The 12414-nt window shown below is 43.6% G+C and overlaps 2 protein-coding genes across 2 annotated transcripts; one reads left to right on the top strand and one right to left on the bottom strand.

The window, feature by feature from the left end:
- The first annotated feature begins 910 nt into the window (after positions 1 to 910).
- LOC112433491 (kinesin-like protein KIF1B) lies at positions 911 to 4363 on the top strand. The gene is made up of 11 exons (XM_076888756.1): positions 911 to 1052; positions 1582 to 1800; positions 2309 to 2405; positions 2526 to 2757; positions 2856 to 2989; positions 3090 to 3151; positions 3246 to 3313; positions 3570 to 3728; positions 3844 to 3915; positions 4016 to 4137; positions 4231 to 4363. Exons 4-11 carry the CDS (start codon positions 2734 to 2736, stop codon positions 4361 to 4363), a joined length of 774 nt encoding a protein of 257 aa, XP_076744871.1. The 5' UTR covers positions 911 to 1052; positions 1582 to 1800; positions 2309 to 2405; positions 2526 to 2733.
- Positions 4364 to 7440: 3077 nt separating this feature from the next.
- LOC143420481 (uncharacterized) lies at positions 7441 to 12109 on the bottom strand. Its single transcript, XM_076888689.1, has 4 exons — positions 11992 to 12109; positions 10483 to 10586; positions 8914 to 9510; positions 7441 to 8231 (listed from the first exon to the last, which is right to left on the bottom strand). Exons 1-4 carry the CDS (start codon positions 12038 to 12040, stop codon positions 7554 to 7556), a joined length of 1428 nt encoding a protein of 475 aa, XP_076744804.1. The 5' UTR covers positions 12041 to 12109; the 3' UTR covers positions 7441 to 7553.
- Between the last annotated feature and the right edge of the window lie 305 nt (positions 12110 to 12414).

The raw sequence follows: 12414 nt of genomic DNA, 5'->3' as shown, positions 1-12414 counted from the left end.
AGTAAGTACATATGAGAGCATGAGGGTGGGAATGGATGTTTGTGTCTGTGTGTGCCTGTATGTCTGTGTCTATATGTCAGGTTGGGTATCAGACACCACCTCTCTGGGGACATCTCAGGCCCTCCAAGGTTTGGAGGCCTATCTCCCCCTACCACCACTTCCCCTGCCAGTGGCGGACTCCCTCAGACATCGGTGCGTTGGTGGTTCTTTGTGTCCGGGGATGCGCGTCCAGGTACACACCGGCTCACTCCTTGGCGGCCGCTTATCGGGGCCTGGAGCCTGGGGCTCGCTCGGGCCACTTCGGAGGTGGGGGTGCCCCCGGCCTCTCGGCCTGGGGCTCGGTCACTCAGGCACGGCTGGCTGCCGGCGGAGCTCACGGGCGCGTCACTGCAACTCCCCCTGGCTTCTGCTCCGTGGCTGCTGAGTGAGCCCTCATCTGGGACTCTCCTCAGCTCTTTCTGGGACAGTGGCGCGGCTGCCCCTCTGTTGGTCTTCCTTGGTCTGTTGTGTTCTGGGGGCCTCTGGATGTCTGGAGTTTTGATCTCCTCCATACCTGCTTCATGCCCTGGAGGACGGGGCTGTGGCCCCCCCACACCCTCTAGCAGATCATTACATGAAGGAACCTTTTTAAAAAACAAGCGCGTCCATGCTCACAGGTGCTCACACACACAAACTTCACCCTTTTTGGCTCCTACCTCAAAGCACACTGTGTTCTGTTGATCTTATGTGCTGCACAATAATGTTTAATATTTAGTATTTACTGTCATATTCCCATATATCATTGTGATGTTGTTTATTCTATTACTCTTGTTCTCTTCTGCTTGTTTTCTTTTTTCTTTCTCAACAGGTGATCCAGGTGATTAATAGATGCATTTTTTTTCTTTTTTTTTTCTATGGTTTTGTGTCCAGATATCAGCGCTCACCTGGCTGGTACCAAGAAGGTTCAGCAAGTGCTCCCCAGACCTGGAGTCCTGGACAGATTCTTCCCAGACCAGCCTCAAGCTGTGCAGCAGATCCGAGCGACATTGGCTGACCTCTACACTCTAGACATGGTGAGAAAAAGGGCACGGTTTTTTCATTGTTTGGAAAATTTGGCATTAGATAATCCTCACCTGGGTGTTGCTGTTCAGTGTAAGCAATATCATTTGCATTTTATTCCTCTGATTTATTTCTCTGTGGCGTTTATGAACTCGTATTTCTTAGGCTGGCTTTTAAGGAAGGAGAAAAGGTATGTATCAGTTGGCTGGGAAGAAAGATGGAGGTGGAAAGGATGTGCAAGCTATGGGACAAAGTTGCTGAGACTAGGTTAAAAAGAGGTGAGGATCAGTGAGCAGGAGTGTGGCTTTGTGCTGAAAAGAGCACAACAGATTGTTTGGAGAGAAGGTGAAGGAAAGTCAGCTGAAGCAAGACAGTTTGTGGAGTTTGTGTTGGACTGTATGTTATGCTGGGAGCCTGGGGATTAGTGCACTTTGATTCCAAGTTAATACTAACTAGTGTTTCTCACTGGTTTTTGGGTGGTGGAGTAAAAGGGATTGGTTGGTGGCTGTTTCTAATGTTAGCCTTTTCTTGGTTTTCTTACAGGCAGGGTAAAGACATGGTGATGAATGAGTGTGTGGGCAGACGCTGAGGACCAAGAGCTCAGGACAGTCAGACGGGGGCGTCGCAGCAGGAGTCACCGTGCTCGACAACCCTCTGCTGTCCTGAGATGTCAGACTCCTGCCTGCACATACAAACCACACTGAAGTCAAAGTTCCACCTGCACCTCCACCTGTTCTTGCAACAGCATGAAAACTGACAGAGGTGAGACAGAAGAAAAGTTCTTGTCTATTTTATTTATTTTTTTACTAAGTTAAGGAATTAAGTTAAGAAGAGTGATTAAATAAATAGTTTCTTGCATTTTTGATTTAATGATTGTGTTTAGGATTATTTCAGAAACATGTTTAGAGGATCTTTGTAAGCCTGTATTTACTTTAAAAGAAGGGAAGCACTTCTTCATCCTACAGAAAAGGTGACACATTACAGATGAGTTCATAAAAAGTGTCTCTGTCACTCTTTCAAGGCTCTGTCACCTTTTCTTTTGTACTGGAACAGCATGGTAGAGTAGGCCTAGGCTGACATCTTGTGGCAGTGTGTTGTTACTACAACATATGAAATTGTGTTTCTATTGGAAATATAATTCAGCGCCACTGAGCCGCTCTCTCAGTTACAAACTGAACCTGTTTTGTAGACGTATAAATCACTAAGTACAGTGAAGCTTTTGGTTTTGTAAAAGTGTTTCTTATTCTAAATGCATGTTGATTTTTATCAGGGTGAAGAGCAGTTAGCAGTGCATTCATGGACATCTTTAAACTATTAATTGAAGAATCTTTGGTCATGATGGCATGAACTAGAAGCGTGAGCTCCAGGTGAGACTGCACAGAACAACAAGTGTCCTTAAACTGCATCAACTGATGACGTCTTACAATTTTATTCCACTGTGTGTTTTTATCATTGAATGTTTCTGTCTTTGTGTACATGTAACGCAGACACTAAAGCTGAGCCAGAACTTCATGCTGAAGAGAAGGATTCTTTTAAAATGCATGGGGGAGCAAGCGAGTCAGATACCAAGGGCACAAAGATGAAGCAGGTCTGATCGGAAACCGTTTATTTCCAGGCCAGGGAGCACAAATAAAAACACCCTTAAAAGGTTCCCTCCTGCTCAACCGCGTCACTCCCTACGGAGAGAAGATCTACATGACCTTATCTGCGTATCTGGAGGTCAGCCGCTGCTCCGCCGTGTTGTACCTGTTTGTACGTGTTTTTAAGTCTCTTGATGTCATCGTGTCTAACACACACCCTTTATCTCCTCTCTGCAGCTGGACCATTGCATCCAGCCTGCCATTATCACCAAAGACATCTGCACGGTCTTTTACTCCCGAGATGCCAAGATTTCCCCACCCCGTTCTCTCAAGAACCTCTTTGGGACTGGATACTCCAAAACTCCTGACTGGTAAATCTGGGCTGCTGCACTGTGGCCATCTCTGTTTCACAATCAAAGATATCTGCCCTGTTACAAAGTTTCCTTGTTCAAAACTTCTGCTTCATTATAGCAACCGAGTGACTGGGATCTACGAGCTGAGCTTGTGTAAGATGTCTGACACTGGAAGCCCAGGTGAGCGGCCATGAAACATGTTTAAAGAACGGCAGCTGTTTTATCATAATTCTGTGGAGAGCTTCATCCTAATGAGGGCTCATGTCCTGAGCAGGGATGCAGAGGAGGAGGAGGAAGGTCCTGGACACATCAGTGGCTTATGTGCGTGGAGAGGAGAACCTGGCCGGCTGGAGGCCCAGAGGAGATAGCCTCATCCTAGAGCACCAGTGGGAGCTGGAGAAGATGGAGCAGCTGCAGGAGGTGGGGCCTTAAAAGATTCATAAAGAAATAAATCTGTTTAATATCGTAGAGGGAAAAATGACTTTTCAACTCAAAGACCAAAGTGCTATTCTAAAAAGTTTTTTCTTAGAGTACAGACGTTACATGACTAACCTCCCCTCTTCTCCCCACCTCACATTCGCCCCCATCTTTCGTCCAGGTGGAAAAGACCCGTCACCTTCTGGGAGAGGCGGCTCCCGTGGGAACAGCTCCCACCACCAAGTCCCTGAGTGAGTCTCTGTCCCCCAGCGTGAGCTCCGGCACTCTGTCCACATCCACCTCCGTCTCCTCGCAGATCTCCAGCACCACCTTTGAAAGCGTGAGAAGGAGCTGGCCACCAAGGTGAGAAAAACGTGGGCTTAGTGGGCGTTCTTGTTGCTGCCTTCTTCCTTCTCTGCTCGGAGCTGATCGGTCTTGTTCCTGTTGTGTTGTAGTGCCTGCGCCTTCTGACACACACCTTCAATACTGAATACAAGCAGCTGGTGAACAGCATCAGTGACTGCAAGGTGAGAAATAATACAAAGAAATAAAAAAATAGCCTTTCTGTGTCACATCAGGGAGTTCCTATATTGACGTCTACCTCATCCTGCTGTTGTTTCACTTCAGCTTTCTCTCATCTCACCGATCGGACGTGATCCATCCGTGACGAGCTTCAGCAGTGCCACCCTCACCCCTTCCTCTACCTGCCCCTCTCTCTCGGACTCGCGCTGTGGCTCCATGGGCCAGAAGTAAACATATTTTTAGGAACATTGACCTCGATCTGCAAACGGTTATTGACAGGTTATCTATTTGATTCTAACTTGGTGTGATTTGTGTTAAAGGACCCCTGAGAACAGCTCACGTGCCTCCAGTCCCTCCTGCTCAGACTGTGAAAACTTCCCGATGGTTCCCACTCTGGAGACCTCCTACCTTGCGCGGGCTGCAAGAGAACGAGTTCCTGAACTTGGTGCCTGATATTGAAGAAATGCGACCAGGGTGAGTAATGCCATATTAACCCAAATACTGTCACTATGACATGTGTCTCACAGACCAAATGTAAGTCGACACTCATGTTCTCTAGTTCAAGCAGAAATGATGTGGATCGATTCAAATTCCTGAGCCTGGATGATTTCAGCTGGAAACAAACCAACTCTGCTTCTTCCTCAGATAATTCAATTCAATTCAATTTTATTTATATAGCGCCAAATCACAACAAAAGTCACCTCAAGGCGCTTCATAGATACAGAGAAAAACCCAACAATCATATGACCCCCTATGAGCAAGCACTTTGGCGACAGTGGGAAGGAAAAACTCCCTTTTAACAGGAAGAAACCTCCAGCAGAACCAGGCTCAGGGAGGGGCGGGGCCATCTTCTGTGACCGGTTGGGGTGAGAGAAGGAAGACAGGATAAAAGACCTGCTGTGGAAGAGAGACAGAGGTTAATAACAGATATGATTCAATGCAGAGAGGTCTATTAACTCATACTGAGTGAGAAAGGAGACTGGAAAGGAAAAACTCAATGCATCATGGGAATCCCCGGCAGGCTACATCTATTGCAGCATAACTAAGGGAGGATTCAGGGTCACCTGGTCCAGCCCTAAATATATACTTTACCAAAGAGGAAAGTTTTAAGCCTAATCTTGAAATCTTGTCTTCTGAATCCAAACTGGAAGCTGGTTCCACAGAAGAGGGGCCTGAAAACTGAATGTGTTCACTGACCGGTGTTGCCAGCTTTGGTGGCTCGTCTCCCGCTCGAAGAGGACCAAAAAGAGAACCATACAGTGTTCAGCTGCCTGGCTGTGCTCTACACACACAGCCCTGCTCTGGTACAGTAAAAACCACATTTACATTTGTTTACATTTCCAATGTAGAGGATGAGTTTAGATCACTGTGGTTCAAGCTTGTCGTCAGTTATAGAAACTGGATGTTGCACAGGAAAGTGTGTTTCCTTACATTTATTTTGTGTTGACAGAAGTCTTTGATTCATATTGATTATTAAAGCGGGCTTTAACCTGTGGAGAAACACGTGTGTTCTTGCTCCTTCAAACGGTTTTCTTCAGAGATTTCTCACTGTTTGTACACATGCTGAGTGGCTAGTTTTGAAAACACTTACTTTACCTTTACTACTCTGCTCAGAAATGCAACCTGTGACCTTACACAGCCCAAAAACTTATCCTAAAACATAAATTAACAAGGACAGAAGCTTTTTACAAATGCTTCAACAGTGTAATTCTAACAAGGTATGCAATACATCTAATGTCAGTTCAGAGGTATGAAGTGATGACACTTTGACATCACTGAATAAAAGCAGTCTTGTCATAATAAGCTTTGCTGTGGACAGTTGGCGCGTTCATGTTAAACTTTTTCTTACAAATAAAAAAGGTAATCAGATGTTAAGTTTGTTCAGTTTTAGTTGTTCTCATCGTGTTGCTCCTCAGATCTCCCGTTGTCCCTGAGCCTGACTAAAGCCCGGCAGCTTGTTTTCAGGGCATGGCAATGCAGATATGAGCTAAATGTGACACAGCAAAGAAAAATCAGAATCAAGAAACCCTGAGCTGACTTTCATGGCTGCAGACGTGACATTAAGAGCCTCACAGATCAAAAAAGTATGGGATTTAAACTGCTTCTAGACCTGCACACGTCTGTTTCCAGGGCAGGATATCCATTCCAGTGCAGCAGAAGGAGCGGTCAGTGTGGACCTCGGTGCTGTACAGGACCTCCTGGAGCTGCTTGTCTCCTGGCATCTGGGCTTTCACTCGTATCTGAAGGACAAAATAGGAAAATCAAGTTGCTCTCACTGTCACCTGATTTCCACAGACTGCCATCTGACCACATCCCTGCAGTTGGATCCCACCGCCGTACCTCTAGGATGGGTCTTCTTGGTGTCAACCCAAACCACCCTCTCCTTCAGCTCTGAGCTGAATATATACACATGATTGCTTCTTAAAAAACAAACAAAAACAAAAAAACGTCCCCACACGGAGTGAGACTCAGTCTTGGATGCCCAGATCAGCCAGTGTGGTGTCCAAGAAAGGGAAGGGTTGGTTTGCCAAGTTGGGCTGTACCTCGATGGGCAGTGTCACCAACATGGGGATATCCTGCTCCAGTCTGACGCGCAACATCTTGTTGTGGGACCCCGGGAGCTTCCTGTCTGCCGATCCGCCTCTCCGTTGGCCTGCTCCACAGTCGCCGCCTCCTCCAGAGAGCGTTTTGTGTCGTCTGCTGCCAGCTTGACTTGCTGATCTTTATCTCAGGAGGCAGTGGGTTTTTACCCTCTCCCCCTTTGGTCCTGTGCGTTATCGTTTAAAACTCGCTATCTGCATCTTTTGGCTCCAGCACGTCTTTATTGTTAGAGTTGTTGCTTGCTGTGTTCTTCTGCAGGGTGCTGATGATTCATTGTTCTGCTTCTTCTGATGGTAAACGCCTCTGGAAAGCCTGAATATGTGAGCGCGTCTGATTCATACAGAGTTCTGCTCTGCCCCCCCGGACTGATATATGCAGCCAGTGTGAATGTGTGTTATGTATCACTCACATGTTAGGTTCATTAGACTGACACAAGGGTGATGCACGGATGTTGGTGTTTTTAGGGCCAAGTGTGAAAGTGGAAGAAAGACAATTTCTTTTGAAATGTTAAAAGAATGTTGGAAATTTGATCAGAATACAGTAAAAATGAGAGAAACAGATATTTTTCTCAGATCATTGTGTTAAATTGTCATAATCCCCGTGTTCTCTTTAAGACTATCAGCTCTACTCTAAACAACCCTGAAAGCCTCTGCTGACACGTGTCATCAGTTCCTTTCTTTCTTTGTAAACAAGGTCGAGTCTGTCAGGTCAGCAATAGAACTTCCTACAGATGACCCATCAGTGTTTATTCCATGACTGTAAACATGTTTCCATTTGTCACTTCAGTCTTTACTCTGAAATACAGGAAATGACATCATGGCTCAAAATCTTTGTCGTTCAAACAATTCTTTATTTAACAATATTTTAACTTTATTTAACAAAATACATTCAATAAAAACTTGAACAACAGAAAACTGATTTTTAATCCAACCACTGAAAAAAAAAGGTAACGACTGAACACAAACAGAAGAACAATTTATAAAGATTAAAATGGAACTACAGGAAGTTTGATTCATAGCCTCATTTGAACTTTAACTTAAACTTAAGGAGAGCCGACCTGAACTCTGTGGAGCCTGATCTCCAGGGTTTTAAGTTGGACTCTGAAACCAGAGGATGTTTCTCTCTCTTCAGATTCACTCTGATCCTGTGATGGGAACGATTTCAGCCCTGCGTGATCGCGCTGATGTTTGCACAGAGCAGATGATGAAGTGAATGTTTTGGCACAGTGGTAACAGTGAAACAGTTTAGTAGTAACGTGGGATCGTTTGTGTGCAGAGTATGAACTGAGATTACTGAAGCTCTTGTCACACTGCTCACAGCTGTAGTTTCCTTCCATGTGTGTACGTTCATGCTCGTTACAATTACCTGACTGTGAGAAGCTTTTGTCACAGTGTCTGCACTTGTATGGTTTCGCTCCTGTGTGGACTCGTTTGTGTGTTTTAAGGTGACCTGCAGTGGTGAAGGATGACCCACACTGATCACAGAGGTGCTTCTTGACCCCACTGTGAAAGAGTTCATGTTGTTTTAAGTCACTTGATGTGGGGAAGCTTCTCCCACATTCTTTGCAGTATTTCAGTTTGTCTCCAGTGTGTTTACGTTGATGTATTTTTAGGCCGGCTTGCTGACTGAAAGTTTTTCCACAGATGTCACAACGAAAGTCTTTCCCACCACCACAGCGATGACAGGGTTGAGAAATGGATCCATCTGTGTCGCTCTGCTTCTAAACAAAGACACAAAGACAGTGTAAGTCAGTCCTTCAACACTTTTATCCTGAAAGTCGCCTGAAATAAAGAGCATCTCTGCAGACGTCCAATTACATTTTACTGTTTCAATTAACACACTCAGTTTACTGGGCTACAATAACTACAGGGGCGATCGTGGCTCAAGAGTTGGGCGTTCGCCTTGTAATCGGAAGGTTGCCGGTTCGAGCCCCGACTTGGACAGTCTCGGTCGTTGTGTCCTTGGGCAAGACACTTCACCCGTTGCCTACTGGTGGTGGTCAGAGGGCCCGGTGGCGCCAGTGTCCGGCAGCCTCGCCTCTGTCAGTGTGCCCCAGGGTGGCTGTGGCTACAATGTAGCTTACCATCACCAGTGTGTGAATGTGTGCGTGAATGGGTGGATGACTGGATATGTAAAGTGCTTTGGGGTCCTTAGGGACTAGAAAAGCGCTATATAAATACAGGCCATTTACCATTTACAATACTACCACCATAATACTACAGCAATACTTATTTAATATTACAGTAACATCTGACTTACACTTAAATGAAATGAAAACCTGAATAATGGCTCAGAGCTACTCTTCGGTGCAGTAGAAGTGCTAACATGCTAACACAATTTAATGAGCAGACTTGTTCCAAACAGTCAGACTGAACTTACAAGAATAAAATAAAAATACAAACCTCACAGTAACTGCACTTGTAGAGTCTCTTTCTGGTGTGGATCTGTTGGTGTTTTCTCAGGTACTGTGGAGTTTTAAAAGTCTTCTCACACAGGTCACATTGATAAGGTCTCTCCTCAGTGTGGGTAAACATGTGGTGTTGTAACTGTGCGTCTGTTGTAAAGTATTTACCACACTGATCACACCAGTACACATCTTCTCCGGAGTGAATGCGTACGTGTATATTTTGGCTCCATAGCTGGCTGAAGGTTTTTCCACAGATGTCACAGCTGTATGCCTTAACTCCAGAGTGGGTAACTAGATGTCTCTGTAAGTGGCTACTGTGAATAAAAGCTCTGCCACACTGATCACAGCTGTAAGCTTTAACTCCACTGTGGACGACTTGGTGTCTTTTCAGGGAATTCTTCCAGGAAAACGACTTTCCACACAAGTCACAGCTGAACGGTCTCTCTCCAGTGTGGATGAGCTGATGTTGTTTTAGTTTAAACTTCCAGGTAAAATCCTTCCCACACTCGTCACAGGTGTATTTTTTCTCTCTCTTGCTTCTGTGAGGTTTGTCGGCCTCCTGAGAGTGCTGACTTCTCGGTCCATGTTGGTCCTGCAGTGACAGAGATACAGAGTCAGTGAGTGAAATGCAGTCATTGAACAAACTGAAGCTTCAAACTCCCTCCATTAACACTAGTTTTAAACCTGAAGGTGGAGTGTGGCACCAAACACCACCAGAACCTGAACGACTGCAGGTGCTGATAAGTTGCGGTCGCGGTATTTCAACATCTAGTTAGCAATACAGAAGACGAGCGAGAATAAATGGAGTAATATTTTTTATGTGGCAGGTAATTTCAAATGCAGCGATTCTATCAGCCCAACAAACATCAGTAAACACACAAACTGTTTGTGTGCAGTTTGTCTCACAATGTGATGTAAAGACTGCAGTAAAATCCTCTGCAGGTTAGTGCAGGATAAGCAGGCAAGTTTACTGTAATGTGATGGATTTAAGTAAAGAACAGTGTGTGACTGGTGCACAGTGACTGTGGTGCTCATGTCAGAGTTAGATTACATCAAGTGTAGCAGAGATTAACTTAAACTTAAGCTCATGATGCTGACATTCATTCACTGAGCTCCACCCACATACCAACAGTTTAGTGTCTAATATAAAGACAGTGTACTGTCAGTGTAGAGAAAGGAAATCAGCCAGGACAACTCGTGAAACATCTGCTGACATCTGGTTGAATTCACAGAGAGCAGCAGGTCAGCTGATCACAGCCTGCACATTAAAAAAATCTACTGGAGCTCTCAATAGAAATGATTGTGAGCTGTGACCCTTTTCCCCACACTGAGCCACTACAGCTGATGTTAGGGTTGAATCCTGCTGAATCCCACTTTAACATCTTCCTGCTCATTTTGATGTTTAGAGGCAACGTCACCGTCTAAGATGTAGGCATTGTATACATTGTATACATTATTTCTACATTACATTAATATTGCACAAGGTTCATTTAGTTTAGCATAAAATATATATATCAGTACTTCAGCTTTTAATGGAGTATTTCTTAACACTAGTATCTGTCACCTTCTGTGTTGAGCTCATTGTTTTCTCTGCAGTGGCTGAGCTGAGTCCAAGTAGCTGAAATTTCCTCTGCTGCTCCGTCAGACTCTTCTCCTCCTCCTGATCAGCTGGGACAGAAAACAGAACTTTGTTAAGCTCCACACTGCACTGAAGAGTCAAAGTGTCTCATATGTTCATCTGAGAACACACAGAACACATTTTAGCTTCCCTGGGTGGACAACTTGTTTGAAACAAACACAAAAGGTTTGAGCACCGATACCAAATTCAGCAGTATGGCACACCAGTACCAGGAGAGCAATTCCTCTTTAAAATATGCCCTGGCCAAGAAAAAACCCGACAATATACGTGTGCCGTGAGAAATGATAGATAGATAGATAGATAGATAGATAGATAGATAGATAGATAAATTTTATCTATCTATCTATTTCAAACATGCAAATATAATTGAAATAACAACAGAAAAAAATAAAAATAACAAAACTTAAAAATCATCAAGTTTTCATGTAAATATCTATGTCTACAGAATGTGTGTGCTCGAAAAGGAGTAGGATGAAGTTTTCTTGTTCCTACCCCCTTATTTCAAATTTCATTGCTTACAAATCCATATCCAGGATTCAACATTATTTGATCATATATTTAACTATGTACAAGTCTAACACATTGAACATACACAAATAAAACCATTTTCAGCACATAAACCAGAACAACAACAAACTACATTTTTTACATAAACTAATCACTCTGTTTATAACAGCCGCTTAATCTCTGAGTTTATTTTCTATCTATGTGACAAAAACCTTAATGAACACTTAAGGTTGGGTTACTCCGGCCTTGATTTATAAAAAATGAGGACACAATGAGACAACTCAGTCACTGAGAGGAAGATTTCCTATATTCATGCAATTTATTATTTTTGAATAATCCTGTGAATTTTTGTATTGATGTACTTGTCTTGATTTCATCTGTATATCCGAGTGGGTGTAGAAATCTGAGCCATCATCTGAGTAAGCCTCATCACAACTTTGCGCTGATAAAGGCAGCTGTGTTTTAGCCTGGAACACATTTATTTTTACATTTCTCATAAATGTATTTCATTATAGCACTTTTACCGCCAACATGTTGGGTCTTTTGGAGCCGGAAGTGACCTTATATGGAAGAAGGGTGGCGCTAGCTAGCTTAGTTAGCGAGCTGCATTCATAAGCTGTGCAGGTGCCACAGAGATGCTAAGTAGCCTTAATAACAGGCTAATAAAACAACAGAAACTCTGATTACAATGAGCTCATTTAAAAGCTTTCTTCTAATAAATTCTTTTCTTCTCTGTGTTTCACAACCTTTTGCTGATATCTTTCTGTAAATTAGTTTAAAGCAGCTTGAGTCAATTTAGTCAGATTTTTTTTTCCAACTTGTTCACAAAAACTTGAGAAGAGACACCGAGGAGAGCAACAGAAAGCCTCATTCAGGAGCTAAACTCAAGATTAACTAGACTCGGATTAATATTAGCTCGGTGCTTACCTTTAAGTGTTAAATCAGTCTTGACAATAATCGGAGGGAAAAACGCCATAAAGCGGGAACTCGGCTTCTTCTTCTTCTGCTCTTGTATTTTTTGGCGGTTAAAGCTTTAAGGCGCATTACCGCCACCTGCTGGACTGGACTTTTCATGTCCCAAACATTATCAATTGGGCACAAATTTGTTGGAGTTTCTGTTAATAAAAAAGATGGAATTCAAGGATCTTGTTATTTGGTTTGTTTGTTTTCACCATTTACTCTACAATTTTCTGCCAGTGTATAGCAAACCCCACAGCTCAAATCAATGAAGAATTTAGTATTTTTAACATATTGCTTAAACTGGAACCAGCAGCTATATAGGCCTAATTTTTAATCCAAACATGTGATAGAGGTTTACCACCAGGAGAAGCAGACTGTAAATAAAAGACT

This window comes from Maylandia zebra, linkage group LG9 (assembly GCF_041146795.1).
Source record: "Maylandia zebra isolate NMK-2024a linkage group LG9, Mzebra_GT3a, whole genome shotgun sequence".
NCBI lineage: Eukaryota > Metazoa > Chordata > Actinopteri > Cichliformes > Cichlidae > Maylandia > Maylandia zebra.
The sequence above is the reverse complement of the archived record's forward strand: the minus strand, read 5'-3'. Positions and strand labels throughout refer to the sequence as shown.

Coding starts and splice junctions, on each gene's coding strand:
- LOC143420481 (XM_076888689.1), bottom strand. CDS start 12,040: ATGGCGTTTTTCCCTCCGATTATTGTCAAGACTGATTTAACACTTAAA. Junction 9,511..10,482: donor CAATGAGCTCAACACAGAAG/GTGACAGATACT, acceptor CTGTCACTGCAG/GACCAACATGGACCGAGAAG. Junction 8,232..8,913: donor ACAAGTGCAGTTACTGTGAG/GTTTGTATTTTT, acceptor GTCTTTGTTTAG/AAGCAGAGCGACACAGATGG.
- LOC112433491 (XM_076888756.1), top strand. CDS start 2,734: ATGACCTTATCTGCGTATCTGGAG. Junction 2,758..2,855: donor CCTTATCTGCGTATCTGGAG/GTCAGCCGCTGC, acceptor TCCTCTCTGCAG/CTGGACCATTGCATCCAGCC. Junction 4,138..4,230: donor TGTGGCTCCATGGGCCAGAA/GTAAACATATTT, acceptor TTTGTGTTAAAG/GACCCCTGAGAACAGCTCAC.